The following is a 20513-nucleotide window of genomic DNA, read 5'->3' on the forward strand; positions in this document are numbered from 1 at the left end:
TGCATATTTTTAGGGGGTTGTGTATGACCAATATCCTATGTCACCCCCATAGGTTTCAGGCCTCTAGACCAGGGGTTCTTAACCCTTTTCTTTCTGAGTCCCCCCCCCCCCCCCCCCCCCCAACATGCTATAAAAACCACAGCTAGACCACCTGTGCCACAACTGTTTTTCTGCATATAAAAGCCAGGGCCAGTGTTAGGGAGTAGCAGGCAGGGCAATTGCCTGGGGCCCTATACCACAGAGGACCCCACAAAGTTAAGTTGCTCAGGCTTTGGCTTCAGCCTTGGGTGACGGGGCCTCAGGCTCCAGCCCTGCTTGGTGGAGCTTTGGCTTTCTGTCCTGGGCTGCAATGGCCTTGCTTGGCGGCCCCCCTAAAACCTGCTCATGGCCCCCCCCAAAGGAGCCTCAGACCTCTGGTTGAGAACTACTGCTGTATACATCACCTGACTCAGGATGGAATCATGATTCTCCCATTCTCAAATCACCCTTGAACTGCAGTCCCCTGGTATTAACCATGATTACTGCAGCAGGCCTGACTTCACTGCAGGCACTGAAGATCTGTTCCCTCCAGGAGCAATGACAATGGCATCCAGTGACCCAACAGTTGTCTTACAGCATTTATTTTGAACAAAAACATTTGACAGACTGCAAACAATAAACCAGTCTCTCTGCATGTCTGCCTTTTCCGAAGGCTTCCCATTCTCTGGATGTGGGGGAAGAGACAGCTCTTTCAGACTCCTCCACAGCTTCTCTGTCAACCTGTCCCCCTGATAGTTGACCTCTCCTCTCCCGAGAAGGACTTTTTAACTGTTAAGTGTGTTTGATCATTGGGTTTCTAGCTGGGCAAAAGAAGGCTTGCATCTTCATGGGAGACATGATGTAGAATCTTCAGAGCTAATAGTTTCCCATGTTGTCTTGTAATTGCCCTCAAGTTTCTGCTCAGAGGTTGCTTATCTGGATCCATTGTGTTGCTTCCCTGCTTGTTTTTCTTGCAGCTCCCTAATAAGCTAGATAATGTTTATCCAGAAAGTATTGTTGTATATTGGGTTATAATTTCTCCTCACTGACCAGGTCACACATAGCGTACATAAAATCTTAATCTCTGTATTAGATTACATAGCAATTCCACATCCATCACACTTGGCACTTGTGAAAATCCATCGGTTTAGTAAGTGTCTAATCTCGGGCACTATTTTAGTTTACTTGCTTAATCTTTAGCATGTGCTAAAGTCACATCCCATTTATTTTGAAAAATGTTTCTGTAAGGAATTGAACTTCTTGCATTTCTCCTTCTGAAAACACCCCTGAACTGTACTTACTGTGTGCAGCGTTTTTGTTGGAAGACTGTATCTTGTTTTTTCTTAATGTCTTAGCTTTTTGGTTGCAAGCAACGTTTACTCTAAGTCCCCAGATTTTAACTGGGTGTTCAGTGAGTTGATTTCATTACCAGAGGCTCCTTTCACAATATTTGTCTGCTGGTGCTAAAAAGAGGTTCAGAATATCACATCTCGTGTCTCAGAGGCATCTGTTCTCTTGGGCGTTAAAGTCTTATTTTTGTACATACAGTGTAAGTAAAAACACAGTATGGCTCTGCAGCGAGGTGAAAATTCTCTCAAGAACAAGAGCCTTTAGTGAAGTGAAGTTACACCAGCACTGAAATTGAAATTTAAAACAGTTTTCACTGTGCTTAAAGGGAAGGTTTATGTAACTTAAAACCATTCTGTAAACAAATCATAGTAATGTTGCATTCAAATATTAATGACCAGTGTTAGAGCTCTTATTTAAAACCCTCTTATCAAATAGGAATACTAAGGAGCTTAAATGACTGCATTGTTAATTTGCCTCCAGTGGACCTCCTCCATATCAGACAGATGGGGGTTATGCAAAGCTGCTGCCTCTGCCCTGTATTTTTATTTGTCTCCCCAGCAGTCAGCTGCAGGGCTTTTTCTGAGGGAAATTCCAAGTTTTATTTTAAATTTCTGATAACAGTTGGGGCTCAGTGTCTGTCAATCTCAGTGGTGTTCCAGGACTGCATTTTCATTTTGGGGAGATTGCCTCTCAGCGTTGCTTCTCCTTCTGAGGCATCTGAAGCAGCTGCTGTCCCTACAAGCTTCAAGGAAAGAGTTGGCCAAGAGCCAGAGGTGGTCTCTGGCTTCACCCCCTTATCAAGTCTTTCACTGGAGCTGTGCAGACACGAGGCAGGCAGGGTTGGAAAAACTGCCTCAAGGGGTAAGCAGCTTCATGAGAGGAGTGATAATGGAAGGGCAGCCTGCCAGATGGAAGATTGTGCCTAAGTCCCTAGAGCCCACTTTAGCAGCCACACTTTGGACTGCAGAGCTCAGGTGCCTCCTTCCCTATGCATGATCTTGGAATCTCATTCTGTTCCTTACAGAACTATCCGGACGGAATCTCTCTAAGAGGTATCCTCATGCTATCAAAGTAGACTTCCTGATAGTGATCTCCAGTCAGACAAGTTTTGAAATTAGGAGCTTTCTGAAATGAGACACCTAGTGTTGTACTTTTAATTAAGACAAGCAGATCTCCCAGCTCCCATTCATTCCCAAAGTAAATTCAAGAAATAGTCTTCCTTCTGATAAGCGTCAAAGTCTGCACCTTTGGAGCACTGACAGTCTAAGGGAAGAGAAGTATATTCTCCTGTACTGAGATCTGCTAGGTGTCCGTCAGTACATAAATTTACCAAGAATCTGTCAGTCATCTAGTCTTCAGCCAAAGCCATATTTTTGGTAGAAGGCTTCTCCATGCCTTAGTACCCAGATGAAGATGGAGAATATATAAAATACCTTATTAAATGCCTGTATTTAAGGATAAACCTGCTTCCCACCCTGAAGCTACAGGGTGTGAAGATCCATTTTTATTTTTATTGATTTCTGGACCACAGAATGATGGAGAATAGGAACACTTATCTATACTTACCTGAAAATGGCCTCTCCAAGTAATAAGGTTCTTGCCCAGGAGATACTGATCATCCCAAATAGCGATCAGAACTGATGTCCAGAGACTTGGGTTTGTTTCAGTAGTGGAAATTTCCCATGGTCTGCATTAAGAAAAATCATACTCTTTCCTCAAAGTATATTGAATACAATCTGTAATTTAGGAAAATAGAATGGAATTATCTTGGCTATGGAATCTATCTCAACTGGCAGGGAGCTTCAGTGCCAGAGTGTTTCCCTGCTGCTGGTGAGTGACAGGTCTGGTTGTGCCCCAAGTTGCAAGCAGGCTGAAGTACCCATTGTACTGGATCTATGGACTTTATTATGTGAAGAAAGGAAGCTTTCAAGTAAGCACAGATAATTTTTCCTATTCTGCAAACATTTACACATGTGAATAATTTAACTCATATGAGTAGTCCTGTTGACTCATGTGGTACTAGTGTAGTTTTTCTTGTTTAGTTGGTGATCTGTCTGGTGATAAGCTCTCACCTGTACATAAGCGCTTCACCAAAACTTGTAGATGTTTATTGCAGCATTCCAATATTGCAAAATTCAAGAGGACCATTTTAAAATCAGCCTTTGTCCTAACTCAGAACATAAGAATGGCCCTACTGGGTCAGACCAAAGGTCCATCTAGCCCAGTAGCCTGTCTTCTGACACTGGCCAGTGCCAGGTGTCCCAGAGGGAATGAACAGAACAGGTAATCATCAAGTGATCCATCCCCTGTCGCTCATTCCCAGCTTCTGGCAAACTCCTGTGCATATGGCTAAATTAGTACTTGGGAATATGATGAGGCTAATAGCTACGTGGCTCTGGGAAGAAGGATAAAGGAGTTTGAGGTACAAGTGGTGGTCTCATCCATCCTCCCCCTGGAAGGAAAAGGCCTGGGTAGAGACTGTCGAATTGTGGAAGTCAGTGAATGGCTATACAGGTGGTGTCGGAGAGAAGGCTTTGGATTCTTTGACCATGGGATGGTGTTCCAAGAAGGAGGAGTGCTAGGCAGAGATGGGCTCCACTTAACGAAGAGAGGGAAGAGCATCTTCGCAAGCAGGCTGGCTAACCTAGTGAGGAGGGCTTTAAACTAGGTTCACCGGGGGAAGGAGAACAAAGCCCTGAGGTAAGTGGGGAAGTGGGATACCTGGAGGAAGCAGGAGCGTGCGAGAGGGGAGGGCTCCTGCCTCATACTGAGAAAAAGGGACGATCAGCAAGTTTATCTCAAGTGCCTATACACAAATGGAAGAAGCCTGAGAAACAAGCAGGGAGAACTGGAAGTCCTGGCACAGTCAAGGAATTATGATGTGATTGGAATAACACTTGGTGGGATAACTCACATGACTGGAGTACTGTCATGGATGGATATAAACTGTTCAGGAAGGACAGGCAGGGCAGAAAAGGTGGGGGAGTTGCACTGTATGTAAGAGAGCAGTATGACTGCTCAGAGCTCAAGTATGAAACTGCAGAAAAACCTGAGTCTCTGGATTAAGTTTAGAAGTGTGAGCAACAAGGGTGATGTCGTGGTGGGAGTCTGCTATAGACCACCGGACCAGGGGGATGAGGTGGACGAGGCTTTCTTCCGGCAACTCACGGAAGTTACTAGATCGCAAGCCCTGGTTCTCATGGGAGACTTCAGTCACTCTGATATCTGCTGGGAGAGCAATACAGCGGTGCACAGACAATCCAGGAAGTTTTTGGAAAGTGTAGGGGACAATTTCCTGGTGCAAGTGCTGGAGGAATCAACTAGGGGCAGAGCTCTTCTTGACCTGCTGCTCACAAACCGGGAAGAATTAGTAGGGGAAGCAAAAGTGGAGGGAAACCTGGGAGGCAGCGACCATGAGATGGTCGAGTTCAGGATCCTGACACAGCGAAGAAAGGAGAGCAGCAGACTTCAGAAAAGCAGACTTTGACTCCCTCAGGGAACTGATGGGCAGGATCCCCTGGGAGAATTACATGAGGGGGAAAGGAGTCCAGGACAGCTGGCTGTATTTTAAAGAATCCTTATTGAGGTTACAGGGACAAACCATCCCAATGTGTAGAAAGAATAGTAAATATGGCAGGCGACCAGCTTGGCTTAACAGTGAAATCCTTGCTGCACAAAAAAGAAGCTTACAAGAAGTGGAAGATTGGACAAATGACCAGGGAAGAGTATAAAAATATTGCTCGGGCATGCAGGAGTGAAATCAGGAAGGCCAAATAACATCTGGAGTTGCAGCTAGCAAGAGATGTTAAGAGTAACAAGAAGGGTTTCTTCAGGTATGTTAGCAGCAAGAAGAAAGTCAAGGAAAGTGTGGGACCCTTACTGAATGAGGGAGGCAACCTAGTGACAGAGGATGTGGAAAAAGCAAATGTACTCAATGCTTTTTTTTGCCTCTGTCTTCACGAACAAGGTCAGCTCCCAGACTACTGCACTGGGCAGCACAGCATGGGGAGAAGGTGACCAGCCCTCTGTGGAGAAAGAAGTGGTTCAGGACTATTTAGAAAAGCTGGACGAGCACAAGTCCATGGGACTGGATGTGCTGCATCCGAGAGTGCTAAAGGAGTTGGCAGATGAGATTACAGAGCCATTGGCCATTATCTTTGAAAACTCATGGCGATTGGGGGAAGTCCCGGACGACTGGAAAAAGGCTAATGTAGTGCCCATCTTTAAAAAAAAGGGGAGGAGGAGGATCCAGGGAACTACAGGCCGGTCAGCCTCATCTCAGTCCCTGGAAAAATCATGGAGCAGGTCCTCAAGGAATCAATTCTGAAACACTTAGAGGGGAGGAAAGCGATCAGGAACAGTCAGCATGGATTCACCAAGGGCAAGTCATGCCCGACTAATCTAATTGCCTTCTATGACGAGATAACTGGCTCTGTGGATGAGGGGAAAGTAGTGGACTTGTTGTTCCTTGACTTTAGCAAAGCTTTTAACACTGTTTCCCACAGTATTCTTGCCAGCAAGTTAAAGTAGTATGGGCTGGATGAATGGAGTATAAGGTGGATAGAAAGTTGGCTAGATTGTCGGTCTCAGCGGGTAGTGATCAATGGCTCCAGGTCTACTTGGCAGCTGGTATCAAGTGGAGTGCCCCAAAGGTCGGTCTTCAGGCCGGTTTTGTTCAATATCTTCATTAATGATCTGGAGGATGGTGTGGATTGCACCCTCAGCAAGTTTGCAGATGACACTAAACTGGGAGGAGAGGTAGATACGCTGGAGGGTAGGGATAGGATACAGAGGACCCTAGACAAATGAGAGGATTGGGCTAAAAGAAATCTGATGAGGTTCAACAAGGACAAGTGCAGAGTCCTGCACTTAGGACGGAAGAATCCCATGCACCGCTACAGACTAGGGACCGAATGGCTAGGCAGCAGTTCTGCAGAAAAGGACCTAGGGGTTACAGTGGACGAGAAGCTGGATATGAGTCAACAGTGTGCCGTTGTTGCCAGGAAGGCCAATGGCATTTTGGGGTGTATAAGTAGGGGCATTGCCAGCAGATCGAGGGACGTGATCGTTCCCCTCTATTCGACATTGGTGAGGCCTCATCTGGAGTACTGTGTCCAGTTTTGGGCCCCACACTACAAGAAGGATGTGGAAAAATTGGAAAGAGTCCAGCGGAGGGCAACAAAAATGATTAGGGGACTGGAACACATGACTTATGAGGAGAGGCTGAGGGAACTGGGATTGTTTAGTCTGCGGAAGAGAAGAATGAGGGGGGATTTGATAGCTGCTTTCAACTATCTGAAAGGGGGTTCCAAAGAGGATGGCTCTAGACTGTTCTCAGTGGTAGCAGATGACAGAACGAGGAGTAATGGTCTCAAGTTGCAGTGGGGGAGGTTTAGGTTGGATATTAGGAAAAACTTTCACTAGGAGGGTGGTGAAACACTGGAATGTGTTACCTAGGGAGGTGGTGGAATCTCCTTCCTTAGAAGTTTTTAAGGTCAGGCTTGACAAAGCCCTGGCTGGGATGATTTGATTGGGGATTGGTCCTGCTTTGAGCAGGGGGTTGGACCAGATGACCTCCTGGGGTCCCTTCCACCCCTGATATTCTATGATTATATTCATAATTGCTTTGAAGAGGGTATGGTAGTGATGAAGCTTCCACCTTCCTGTAAAGCTACAAGAGTCTTGTTCTCCCAGTCTTTGTTTGTGATGTCACGAGCTTGTTGCGGATAAAGGACTGATGATAAAGTAACTTTTAGGGCTAGGAGGATGGTTCTTTCACTGTCCTCCTGACTTGTAAATCTGATTACTGTCAAATTCTGTATGCATGTAGAAGGTGACTATACATATTTAAGTACATGTTTATATTTCATCTGCTGTAACATGACAGATCCATGTCATGCATCCCATGCATACAAACTGCTTAACTTGAGCTGTATGTACCATATTCAACTAGAAGGACCAGACTCTTGTCCTTTCTACAAGTTTTGGGATTATCCAGTTATACTTCAAACTAGATTTAAAAGTGATTAGGAGAAAAGTCTTGAAATACATATGTGAATCATACTATGTAACTTACATGGCAAACTCTTATGCATTTTTTTAATACAGGCAGTGGACAAGTTCACTTCTAGTAAGGGAACTGTACTGCTGGTCCTGTTTAAACATTCCATACTTAAATACATCACATTCCTTTTTATCCGTGGTGCTGCACATTGCTATATGCTTGGCTCATTTTAATACTTTGTTTACATTAGCTCAGTGTGTGCATTATCTGAAGCTTAGTTTTAGGTTTGACTCTTTGATTCTGAAATCTCTTCATGCCAGTGCATTCCCAATACTGACTTTGCTCTGCTTGTTGGAGCGCATTCCATTTCCTTAGATTCTTGATTGTGACACAACTCCTCCTTCCACACATCAGGTCTGACAAGCCTCTTGTTGAAAGACACAACTCCCTTCATTGCCTATTCATGTTTTCTATTTTCTGTATAGCTTCTGAAATTTCTTGCAAGAGTCTTGAGGCATTTTGACTCACTGAGTAATGTGACTGCAGTGGTACTGCGCACATGTTTAGTTATGCACCTGCTTAAGTGTCTAACTGGACTGGAGTCATAATGAGTAGATCCACTGTAGTTTCTAAAACAAAATACCCCTAAAACGGAACACATTTAGATTTTTATAGTAAATGCTTGGAAAAAAGTATTGGCAGTTGCTATGAGATACTTTTGTTTATAGATAACTCTGCTACCCATTTGAAGCTCAATTTAAGAGAATAAAATTGCTTGTGCAGTAACCCTTGGCTGCTAAATTTTTTTTGTAGCATCTTTTAAAGTGATATTCTGAGAGTACTTCATAACAATTTGGGAAACTCCTTAATAGCTTGTCAGATTTTTTTTGTGAGAAACTGAGTTGCTGTTGTTCAAAGTAAACTACTTTCCCGAATAGAAAATGAGGAGAAACAGTAGTGGGATTTAGTGCAATAACTTCGTGCATTTAGATTCCTCCCAACCAATAGATTCAATTCCTACCACATGCTGTTAATGTTGAATATATTTCTAATTAGCCATATTTAAGATTCACTTCAAACTTCATTTTTACATTTTCATAAACGGATAAGTGTACAAAATGGAAGCTCTGAATTCAAATTGTATAAAATGTCAAAAGGATGATTAAGGCGAATACTTGCATGTGTTTACCTTTGACCATAGTAACCTCACTTACGACAACATCCACAAATAATTCATAACTTTTTATTGATACTGCAATTGAAGTTTGATTTTAACACTTTGACCTGTGGCTGAAGAGGCTTTTTTTTAAACTGTTTTTACAAGGTCTTATGGAAGGTTAAATTTTCAGAGCTGTCCTCCATACGTTCCTTTTTCATCTGCACTCTTTAGTCCTATTACTAGGTCTGTATCAGGATAGTGTTAGTAAGACTAATCTTAATTATGCTCTATCTGTGATGGGTTGAAGCTTAAAAGTATTGTTCCAGTTTGGCTCTTCCAGCAAGATTCAGAGCAATGAAACAAATTCTGGAAACTGCTGCCCAGAAGTTCAGGAATCTGATTTACTGACCTACTTTTTGTTGTACACGTAGCATAGCTTAAGATGCTTCGTGATCATGTAGCTGTTTCATCAAGATTGTTCTAAATGATGCTTTTTAACCTTTTCATTTTTCTGTGGTATAACAGTACATTAATGATCCTTTAATTACTATCAGACTTTCTGAGGGGAAAACAGTGATTTTTAGTTTGTCTTCACAGGTGATTTTTCATGGTTAGATTTGGCAGAAGCACATGCTCTGTGGGTAGCAAGCCCAGTCCTGGAGTGCAGTATGAGGATCTCGGTAAAGCAAAAGTTTTATCTGTTCAGTGGCTGAGGATCTCTTGTTCTCATACATGTTAATATTGCCACATCAGACTGTAAATGTAATTGTTGTCTCTTATAGATTGGAGGTGTCTTACACTGGGCTCCTCTCAGGCTAATTTGAAGTTCTTATTAGTGTTGTCTCTTAACCAATTTCTAACAGAATTTTAACAAAATTATAACATCACAAGAGACTGAAAGCTCAACAGCAGAAAGGAGGCATATTTAAATCTTTGTTACTGTTTTTTCTTAACATCTAAATTCTGCTGCCTAATGAACACTTGGGTGAAAAGACATCTTGACAATTCAGCATTCCGTCCCTTCAAGTAAGGTGTGAGAGCTCCCACTGTGGTTATAAAAAAGGAGTACTTGTGGCACCTTAGAGACTGACAAATTTATATGAGCATAAGCTTTCGTAAGCTACAGCTCACTTCTTCGGATGCATCCGATTAAATTGGTTAGTCTCTAAGGTGCCACAAGTCCTCCTTTTCTTTTTGCGAATACAGACTAACACAGCTGTTACTCTGAAACCTGTCACTGTGCTTGTTTTGTGAGCCCCCCCCCCCCGGAATGTCTCCAGACTTCATGTTCCTGATATTTCTAAGATTAAAAAAAACCCAAACCTTTCAGGCTGCCTTTATACATAAGGGTGGAGGGTGGGGAAGGCAGTTTAAAAAAAAAAAAAAAAAAAAAAAAGGTCCTTTGACAAGTTGCATTTAAAACTTGAGGTCAATTACAAAACTGTCCATTTGCAGAAAGTAGTATTCCTCTTTCTTAAATCCTGCCTCCAGAGGCATAGTAGTACAGCAGTCCTGAGTGCGTCTTGCAGGAAGTTCCTACATCTCTCAAACTATTGTGCAGTGGGGAAGTAAAGTGACAACAGGTTTCCTGTAATGCAGTTCACAGTTAATGGAAACCCAGTTATTTTCAATTGAGAATCTAAACTAAAATGAATTATCCATTTAAGGATCATATAAGGAAATGCAGTGCTGGCTTTCCAGTACAGTCTGTTTTTTAACCTGGATTAGAAGAGATCATTGTATCTGGGCATGCATGAGCGAATAGACTCAAGAGCTGATCTAGCTCTGGAGTTCTTTGTGAAGTGATATCCTGGTGACAGGGAAGTCCGTTGCTTGGGGGCTGGATGCCCACTATTGTCTGTTTAGGCACTGTGTGTGTGCGCGCTCACAGTACAAAACCTTTCCATTATTCTACATCTTGAACTTGATCCACGGGTGTTGTAAGTCTTAGCCCCTAAACTAACAGTTGTGTAACCATCTCATGTGACTCAAGTGGGCTGGTGTTGGTGGTGGCCTTTTTAAAATCACAGGGCTACAAAAGCTGGTATCTGTTTTTTTTGTTTGTGTTTTTCCCTTTTTTCCAAACCTGTTAGTGCTGAAATTCTCCAAGTCAGAGCCATAGTTCTGGAAGTTTAAAATCTTTAAGTGCCTTTTAACTCAGTATTGACACTCCGACCAAAACTTCAGTTTGAACTTTTTAATAGGAACAGAAATGACATAGTGCATCTAATTTAAGATACTACACTGCTGAGGAGATGGAATCCTCACTATACCAATACAGTTTGAGTGTGTGGTTGAGGGGCAAGGAAAGCAGTATAGGCTTCTAAACTATTAATTTATGGTGGGTTAACACTTTACAATCCAAGTGAACTTTTTGGGGTAGGTACTGTCTTTTTATTCTGTGTTCGTAAAGCACCTAGCAAAATAGAGTCTTGGTCGTGTCAAGGGCTTGTAGGTGCAACTACCCCTGGCTTGCAAGAAGACAGCATTTTAATAATATAAGTAATAGATGGGTGGTAAATTTCACTTTTAAAAGCATAGGTGAGTTGACAGTATTCCAGACAATATGCCCTTCTGGGTGGATGGTGCAGTCAGATTTTGGAATGTCTTGAGATAGACATCTCTATTTAGCCTGTGCCCTTTTGAGAATGATAGATGCTAACTTAATTGGTGACTAGTGAACTTGAATTTTCTTCACCCACTGTTTGACGTTCCTGGAGTACGTTCCTTATAGATATTACCAGTGGGATTCGTATGCTGTGCTACTAGAACTCTTAATGAACTTTGGGACTCTGAGATGTGGATCTCTTATGATTCCTTGGCAACTAGCCTTCGGATGTTTTTGCTTTTGGTTTTTGCTGCATGTAGTTTCACTCTGCAGAAAGACTGGGATGAAGTGTTTGAAACAAAACAATAAATAGTAGATAATCAAAACTACTCTGTTCAGGACTTCAGTGGGGCACAGGTCTGCTTGTGCTGAGTAAATCATAGGATAGGAGCATAAGTCATGAGATTTACACAAATAGAATTACTTGCCTTATGGTTTTTTGGGCCTTTAGGGTATGTTCGGGTCATGTTTTTCACTTTCTCTAACAGTAAGGGCTAGTTTGTTCCTTAGCTATGGCTGGGAAGGGTGGGAACTTTTGCCTTAGGAAGTACCTAATGGAAAAGGCCATGAGGCAACAATTGGACCCAAGCTCGGGCACCCCCTGTATATTTGCCTGACTCAGCAAAGACAGTGACTCCTGCCACAAGGTCCAAATCAGGAGCAGAGTCTGCTCTTGGCTGGGTCTTGTTGGGAGAGCAGAGAGCATTCTCCTAAGCATGAGACTAAGTCTTCCTCCAAATCCACTTTGAGCAGGTCTGATCCAGCCCTGCCTAAACCAAGCACTAGCTCAGCTCGAGAGAATTTAGGACATCCTAAGTCTGAGGCACGATAAGAAAGCCCACAGTCTAATGTTCCATTGACACTGGATCACAATCTGGTGGTGCCCATGCCTGTGGTACCTCCCAAGTACAAACATGGGATCCACTGGTACCGACAAAGATTGATTGAGAACATCGATCATCCATGGTTCTATTTTTGTTTTCAGCAGCCGTTGCACAGATTTGTCTCTGCTGCAGCTCCTGCAGTTCAGGCAGACAGGACTCTTCTCATGCTGGGAAGAACAGAGACCTACAGTCCTCCTGAGGACATCTTCGCTCTCCCAGACCTAGAGTCTCCTGCTCCTTTGGGCCCCTCCCTTTTGAGAGAGGTTATGATTCCACCAGGGAGCCGTCCTTTGGAAGGAGTTTGTCTTCCATTCCTTCTTCAGGCTGTGATTTTCCTCCAGTGGTACCATCAGTAGCAGCATTGTAACTGGAGTTTCTTCGAGATGTGTTGTCTAATCAGTCTGTATTCCACTGTCTGCCCTCCTTCCCCTCTGCTTCAAATCTTATCTGATTCATGGTAGAGAAGGAACTGGAGAGGCAGTTGGTCTGATCTGCCCTTTATCTCCTTGGTGAGAGGCCTGAGGTGAGCCAGGGCACAAGTGTGGACCAATGGACACCACTTTCAAAATTCTCCAGCTCTGGTCGCGTGGAGCACATGTGTACCCACAGTGGCATACAGATAGGGACCACACATCTCAAAGAATCTTTGAAAGGCTTTCTTTGCAACCATAATGCCTAGAAACATCTGAAAAAATGAATGCTTATGTTCTGCAGAAACTGAATCTGGCCTGCAGGCTAGCAGTTTGAAACCTCTAGTCTAGAGCTCTTGTATTTGAAAACTTACTACTGTGCATCATTGGTAACTGAGGTGCTGAGCAGGAGCAGTGAGAGCAGCAGTTAACAAATCGGAAATGGAGAGACCGGCTGTGTCTCCTGGGGAACAAGTGAGTGATGGTGTGTGAAGTGGAAGGTTCACTATTTAAATAAGTGAAATTTGGGGATCATCAGAGTGGCGGGATTATCACTGATTTTGGAGGTTGTGAAATAGAACATGCATCAAATTTGAAGTTGAAGCTGTGGGTTATTCATAATTCTGAATAGCTTGATCAGGTCTTCAACTCTTCCTTAAAATTATGTACACCTTCTCAGAGTATAGCCCTGCTTCATTTTGGTCTAATGTCGGCTGCTAACTTGTGTTAACTGTGAGGAACTGGGAGAGAGTTGACACCTGTGAGCCTCGGTGGTAAGGATCATATTTCCTGAGTGGAATGGATGAATTAAGAAAAATGTATCTTAGTTCTCATTCAAGGTAAATGGTTAGTAGGGCTTACTGGACATCTTTCAAAAATAAAATTATACTTGAGACCATCTGCTCCCAAGCTCAATCATATATAGTGTGATAAATCTGTGCTTATGTCTAAGTCTTTGGGGACTAAATCATCTACTAAACTTATAAGATCTCCAATTAGAGAGAGAAAGTGGGTGAGATAATATCTTTTATTGGACCCAACCTCCCCCACCTAGTCTCTCTAGTATCCTGGGACCTACATGGTTACAACTACGCTGCATACAAGCTCTCCAGTGTCTGGCTTCTTGGCCCTCACTCTTAAGAAAAGGTGTGTTACTATAGAAAGGACCATAGCCGTGATTTAGTACAGCTTTGGTCTAATGGTGATCTTACTAGAGAGAGCACAAAATAGCCACCTCACTTTTACCAAAATACAGGATGTGGCTTGGAGACACCTGTTTTATGGATCCAGGTCTATTGCTGTGGGAAGTAGCTAGTAGTCTTTGTGGAAAGAGTGAAACCTTGATAACCTTTCAATCCATTTATCATTGCCTGGAGTTCCTATTTTGAGGCATCTGAAACAATAATGAAACAGAGCAGATAACACTATGTAGTGTGTTATGTCCACTGTTTGGCATTGCCATAGACTGGGTAATGAAGAAGGGTGTTAGCAATGTGAGTAGATAGCAAATGCCTAGAAGATCTAGACTTTGCCAGTGATGTTGCACTACAGAGCGTCGCTGCCTTAAAGCTTCCAAGACAGATAACATGGCAAAAACAGTAGGCCAAGCATGGTTCAAAATTAGCTACACCAAAACAAACATCCTCAAAACGTAGATGTCAAGCATCATCATCCCAGTAGAAGGCAAAAACAAAAAGAACAGTTCCTGGGCAGCATCATACTAGCCAATGGAGACCTTAAGAAGGAAGTAACATTTAGATAGGAATGCATCTGAAGAAGTGGTTTTTTACCCATGAAAGCTTATGCCCAAATAAATCTTAGTCTTTAAGGTGCCACCAGGCTCCTTGTTGTTTTTTTTAGATAGGAAAGGTGTCCACAGCAGTTACTAAACTCAACATGGAAATCAGAGATACTAGAAAAAAACTGAGAAATCAAAGGTATGTCAGACCAAAAGTGAGCATTTTCAATTCAAACATAATCTCAATGCTAACATATAGCTGTGAGAGCTGGAGATCTACCAAAACACTGGACAAAAACTAGACTCCTTCAAAAATAAGTGCCTATGAAAGATCCTTGCCATTGGATGGAAAGAATTCATCACCAACGAAGAGATCAAAGAAATCTCCAACCTCTGGGTGTAGGACGGGAAGAACAGTAGATAAACTTTCAAGGGGAGGGAAAAGTACAGTGTACAATAAAGCTAAAGCTTGTCGCCTAATTCATGAGTCTCCTTGCCCCAGAATCTTTCATAAATTATCTTTACTTTTGCAGTGGTGCAAAAGTGATTGTTGCTTGTTGGATAGGTATATTTATAAAATAAGTTCTGTGATTACAAGTTTGTCATGATTTGCATACAATACTTCTGAACTTCATGTGATTGCTTTTTATTCCAGTTAACTAATTTTCCAGATTTATTTGCAGATGCTTTTAAAATCTATAATTAGGTACAAAAATGCAATGCTCTTATGCAATGCAGTGTTCTTTAAAATGCCTTCAAATTCAGCGTCCCCTAAATTACATTCATATGAATTTATGGACATACACTGTACAGTACATGCTGACACCAGGAACAAGAGCTGGCCAGTCTGTCTATGAACAGTGTGCTGTGGTATGCAGTGTCGTGGTACTTAAAGAATTTAGTGAACCCTGTATGAAGTGCACGAAAGAAGTTTATCATTTCACTATAAAGTTATATCCTGTCTGCAGAGTATTCAGTACAATGCAGAAAGTGAGTGCTTACCAGACTTCAAGACCACTGTTTTTCTTTAGTCATAGTGGGTACCTGACTTGGTTACATTGCTGGAAGCTATGTTAATGACTTAAATCATAATGGATGTGCAGTGAAACACCCAGTGGGTTTCATCTTGCTCTAAGCTTGTTGTTTGTCTATCTATAGACTTTTTCTATTTCAGAGGTTTTCTTTGCTAAGCCACAATAATTTGATGTCAATTGGAAAGATCCCTTATGGAATTCAATAGGGAAACTCTGCTTAATAGACTCTGAAGCCATTAACTATTTAACTGCTAGGCACACCCTCTTACGTATGCATATTTCTGGGGTGATTAATCATTGAAGTCTCTGAAATGTCAGGATTTCCTGGATACATGGAAGTACCACAGAAAGCGTTCCCCTATTGCATGCACCCAATCACATCAGAAAAGTTAAAGCAGTTCAGAGAGAAATCCTAATGGAATTCATTCCTTTTAAACGGCCATAGTCAAGGTGTATGTAACTACTTGCTTTTCATCACTTGGAAGGCTGATACTGAAATCCGTCTCCCTACCAAACTGTGTTAATTATACATGCTTGCTACCCTATCAGTAGAGCATGATTGCTGGGCTATTGGCAAGTATATATTGCATTAAAATGCACTGAAATGTTTTGGGGTTTAGGAAGTGAAAAGAACCTACACAGATTACAAGCTTTCCAAACCAATTGGTAGTTATATACATTTATTTTTCATTCTTAGTATCTTTTAAGTAATGACTTGAAGCTGATTATTATTTAGCCTCCAGTGCCATCAAACGTTAAGGTATCAGGGAATGCAAACCCTTTTTCTTTTTTTTTTTTTTGGGATAACCGTGTATCCATAATTTAAATAAAACTTAATTATTGAATTCAATTGATATCTGTTATAAGGAACTTTTTATAGGGTCATGACTGAACAAACAATAGTGCAACTTCCTGAAATGAAAGCAAATTAGTGTCACAAGGAAAAACCTGTGTTTTTTTGTTTGTTTTTAAGTGGGCAGTCGGAAAGTGTCACAACCTCGTTGTAAGATACTGTTAACAGGAACCTGACAGTTAAGTACCTTGAAGAGTTAGGTGGAACGATAATTTACCTAAAATTCTAGATTTGAGTGGTGTAACAGATTTTCCCCTTAATCCCCTGCTAAGAATGTAGTTTACAAACTACTTAAGCATTGCAAATATACAACCAATGTGTCTGTATGTGCCTCAAATATAATGTTTCACAGTGTAAGTTAATGATTACAGGGATCAAGAAGGAATTCAATATGTGGCATTTCAAAGGTGCCAGAAGCATTATAGGGTTTTTCTTATTCCTATTAAATGTTCAATTTAAAAGATCAGTAGCAATACTTTGTCATTAGTTCACTTCAAAATATATATATATTGTCGTGTCCTTGTTAATGCAAACTGAATTATTTGAATATTTTTGGTAGTGGATGTTATGACTGAGGCTGTTTGTTTTTTCCTTGTTTTGTAGGACTCTGTTGCATTGAGACCAACAATCCAATTTCAAGGAAACCAAGGGGTAAGTTTGTGTATGGGTCTGGCTGGAAGGCTGTCCCATGGGTGTAGATACTGACTGCTTTAAAGTTAACCTATGTGTGAGATCTGTCCTGGGTTAAAAAATGAATTAAATAAGTTCATGGAGAATAAGTCCATCAATGACTATTAGCCAAGATGGTCCAGGATGGAACTCCATGTTCTGGGTGTCCTTAAGCCTCCAACTGCCAGAAGCTGGGACTGGAAAATGGGATGGATCACTTGAAATTTCCCTGTTCTGTTCATTCTCTCTGAAGCATCTGGCACTGGTTGCTGCCAGAAGACCAGATACTGCACAAGATGGGCCACTGGTCTGACCCAGTATGGCTGTTCTTATGCATGTATCAAAGTCTTACCTTAATGGGTGGTGTGTGTTTGGGGTTTTTTGTTTGTTGGTTGGTTTTTTAACAAGCATTGAGTTGTGCGCACAGTGTTGTCCAAGTAAGAGCATTGGGTGTTTCTGCACAAACTGTTTTTCCTTACAATTTCTCACCATTGTTTATCACTGTTGATAGCCATAGTGGGGCACATTAAAAACGCCTTGCTGCCAAAAAGAATGAGGAAACCAAAAATACAAGTGATACTACGTGTGATAAGTGTAGCAATTCATGGAAGCCTTGCCTATGCCCTTGGGAAACACCTCACCCAACCTGGCAGTTCTGATGCTACATTTTGAGGTGTGAATCAGAATAATGTTGGTAGACTGCATTATTAGTGCACTGTGAAATTTGGCTTGACATCTAGTCAGTCCCAAGCAACTGGGTAGCTCCTGTGTTGAGCACACCCCAAAGTTCTTCTATTCAGGAATCTTGGTTCCTTATAATTTCTCTTCCTTTTTGCTGAATTCATCAGATGTTTATGGAAGCACGAAACAGTCTTTAGTTACTGACAATGGAGGTGCTTAATTTCCATGATCTCAACTAAAAGTAACTCAATGCTTTGATACATTTTAAAGCTGTCACTTATAGATCTTTAAATACAAAAGGTGTTATTTTTAACGTTGGGACTCTCAACTAGAAAAAAGAATAATTCCTCATCAATTCTGGTGCTCAGTTCTTGATGCACTCTTTTTGTATTGAAGCATTGCATGAGTCTTAGAACTGAGTCATCTTAATTATCATGTGTTGACATGCTTAGGCACAGGAAGGAGAGCTAAGAATTGAGCTGCCTTAATACTATATACCCTTCTTGATTTTGTTTAAATGATTTCCTTTAAAGGACAATTCTACTCTGAATGGCACTGTTCGTTTCCTTACTGGGTATGTCTCTGCTGCAGTTAGACGCCAGCTGACTTGGGCTAAGGGGCTATTTAATTGCGGTGTAGACATTTGGGCTTGGGCTGCAGTCCAAGCTCTAGGACCCTCCCACCTCGCAGGATCCTAAAGCCTGGGCTCCAGCCCGAGCCCAAATGTCTACACTGCACTTAAACAGCCCTTAGCGCAAATCCTGGGAGCCCAAGTCAGCCGCTACAGGGTTTTTAATTGCCATGTAGATATTCCCACTATGTCTTAACTCCAGATCAAGTTTGGTCCACTTCCAGGATGACTTTTATTCCTAATCACTGGTAGCACCAATTTACCCAGGAGTATGAAACAAGTTGTGTTCTTTCTACAAACCAAGATTCTGCTCTCATTTACATTGTGTGATCCCATTGTTTTTTTTGTTTGCACAGCTGTAACTGAACACTGAATATGGTCCCTGTTTTAAAACTTAGGTTTGAAAATTTTGACCTGAGTACCTAAACTTGAGCTCCTAAATTCATATTTAGTAACCTAAATGAAAAATGACCTTAGAGTGCTGAATATCTGCAGCTTTCAATGTGATTTATGAGTTGAAGTAAATTGTGTCATTCTGAGTTTATACCAATGTGTTAGAATTTGGCCCTAAATAAAGATAATGAACACATGGAGCCCAAGTTGTGGGCAAAAGCTGTTTTGAACAATTTCTTCTCTAAATAGAATTAATTACAGAAACAACAGTGGCTACAGAATCAACAGTGCCTATTTAATCTGTGATTACCAAGATGGTTCTAAATACTCTGGTTTGAACATTTTATTTTTGTGACCAAGTTATAAGAACTTCGGTCAAACTAGGTAGTTTAGGTAGAAATGCAGTCCCAGCATTTAATTGAACCACAGCTGAGATATAGCAGGCAAAATGTGCAATCCCCCCCCCCCCCGGCGCACATGTAACAGCTCAGTAGCATTGTGCTATTTGGAAGAGGAAACAAATATGAGTATAATATGTAGCCCAAAGGAGAGCCTTGTGATTGGCACAGAATGGGACTGTAAATTTTAAGTCAGATTTTTAAATTGCTTACATAAAGGCAATTTCTTATCCCTTTGTTTAAAGGGCTCCCTTTATGCCCTCAGATATAATTTGCCTGTTAAAACTGCTTTCCCTTGTTAAGGTGAGAACTTTGTCAAAAGTATATTTGGCTCCTTCTCAACCCTGTTTTAACCTTAACTTTCATGAGCCCCAAAAGTATACAGATTTCTTCCTGGATTTTGTAATTGGGTTTGTACCCATGTCCAAGGCATTTTCATTTTAAATAATTTCACGCTGAATCGTTGGCTGCAGGGTTGGCCAGCAGGTTCTGGAAGCCTTCCCTGCTGCTGCCAGCTCATCCCAATGGGATGCTGATCTCTAACCCGAGGGAGTCTTTGGGATGGTGGATTGCGATGGAAGTCTCTGGCTGTCATCTTGTGGTAGTCTTAAACCTCATGCTGTCGTGATGACATGATTTACCTCTGCAATGTGGCTGAATATACAGTGCCCAGTCTCTCATGACCACTCAGTGAACTGATAGGGATTGGCTGACAGGTCTTTTCATAAAAATTCAGATAAATTCAGTGTTGATAAATGTGAAATACATGCTGGAGAGCATAATTAGAACTCACACACCTTATAGATGTATTTAACTGGATGCACACAGGAAAAGTGGGGCATTATCGTGGTCAGCTCAGTAAAGACCTTTGTTCAACATGCAGCAGAAGTCAAAGCAAACAAAATGTTAACATGCATAGGGAACGGGTGTGAGAAGAACACACAAAATGCTATAATGCATCCTAAAAATAGTTTGACCTCACCTGGAATGTTCAGTCCTGGTCACTCGGTCTGAAAAAAGATGTGGCTGATTTAGAGGAGGTAGGGAAATGGGCAACAGGAATGAATATGCGGCATGGAAAATTGCTGTCATATGCAAATTGAAAAACAAGGGACTACTTCCTCTAGAGGAGATAAGAGAACACGTTTTTAAAAATACACATAATAAATGGTGTAGAGACAGGAAATGAGGAACACCATTCTCTGGTTTAAGTTGATGTGGATCCTGTTGTAAGTGCACATGTGCCGCGTGCATGTGCGATTGGATTTTTTAAGTAACTCAGTCCAGGCCAGGCATGCACCCGATGTCGCCTCGTGCCCCTGTATGGGGGCATAAAGGGTGGGGCGGCCAAGACCGTCCCTCCATTCCCATCCAAGACCTTCCCTCCCTCTTGTGGCAGCGAGATGGAACCTGGCGAGTGTCCAACTTGCTAGTTCTTAGCTTTGGCTACATTTCTTCAAACGCTGCATAATAACATCCAGAACTCTTCTGAGTCTCTGACATGCCACTGCTGTCAACACTATCATTCCATCTGGAGTGAATGTTCAGCCAGACCCCTATGCAGGCCTTCTCAACATGGTGGATTTGAAACCTGTGGGCTTCAAGCACTACTATCTTGTGATGGGCTAATTCCACTGAAAGATGAACACAGCAGGTGCCTCTTCTGCTTAGGAGAGTCCTACG

At 41.9% G+C, this 20513-nt stretch overlaps 1 protein-coding gene across 1 annotated transcript in view; it reads left to right on the forward strand.

Annotated features, from left to right (window-relative positions):
- The window catches only part of ELL (elongation factor for RNA polymerase II), an 85882-nt gene that overhangs the window by 22829 nt on the left and 42540 nt on the right, over positions 1-20513 (forward strand). Inside the window, exon 2 of the mRNA XM_037885537.2 lies at positions 16662-16709. Within this exon, the coding sequence (XP_037741465.1) occupies positions 16662-16709 (48 nt within the window). The remainder of the gene's footprint in view (positions 1-16661; positions 16710-20513) is intronic.

The sequence above is a fragment of the Chelonia mydas genome, chromosome 25 (genome assembly GCF_015237465.2).
Source record: "Chelonia mydas isolate rCheMyd1 chromosome 25, rCheMyd1.pri.v2, whole genome shotgun sequence".
Lineage (NCBI taxonomy): Eukaryota > Metazoa > Chordata > Testudines > Cheloniidae > Chelonia > Chelonia mydas.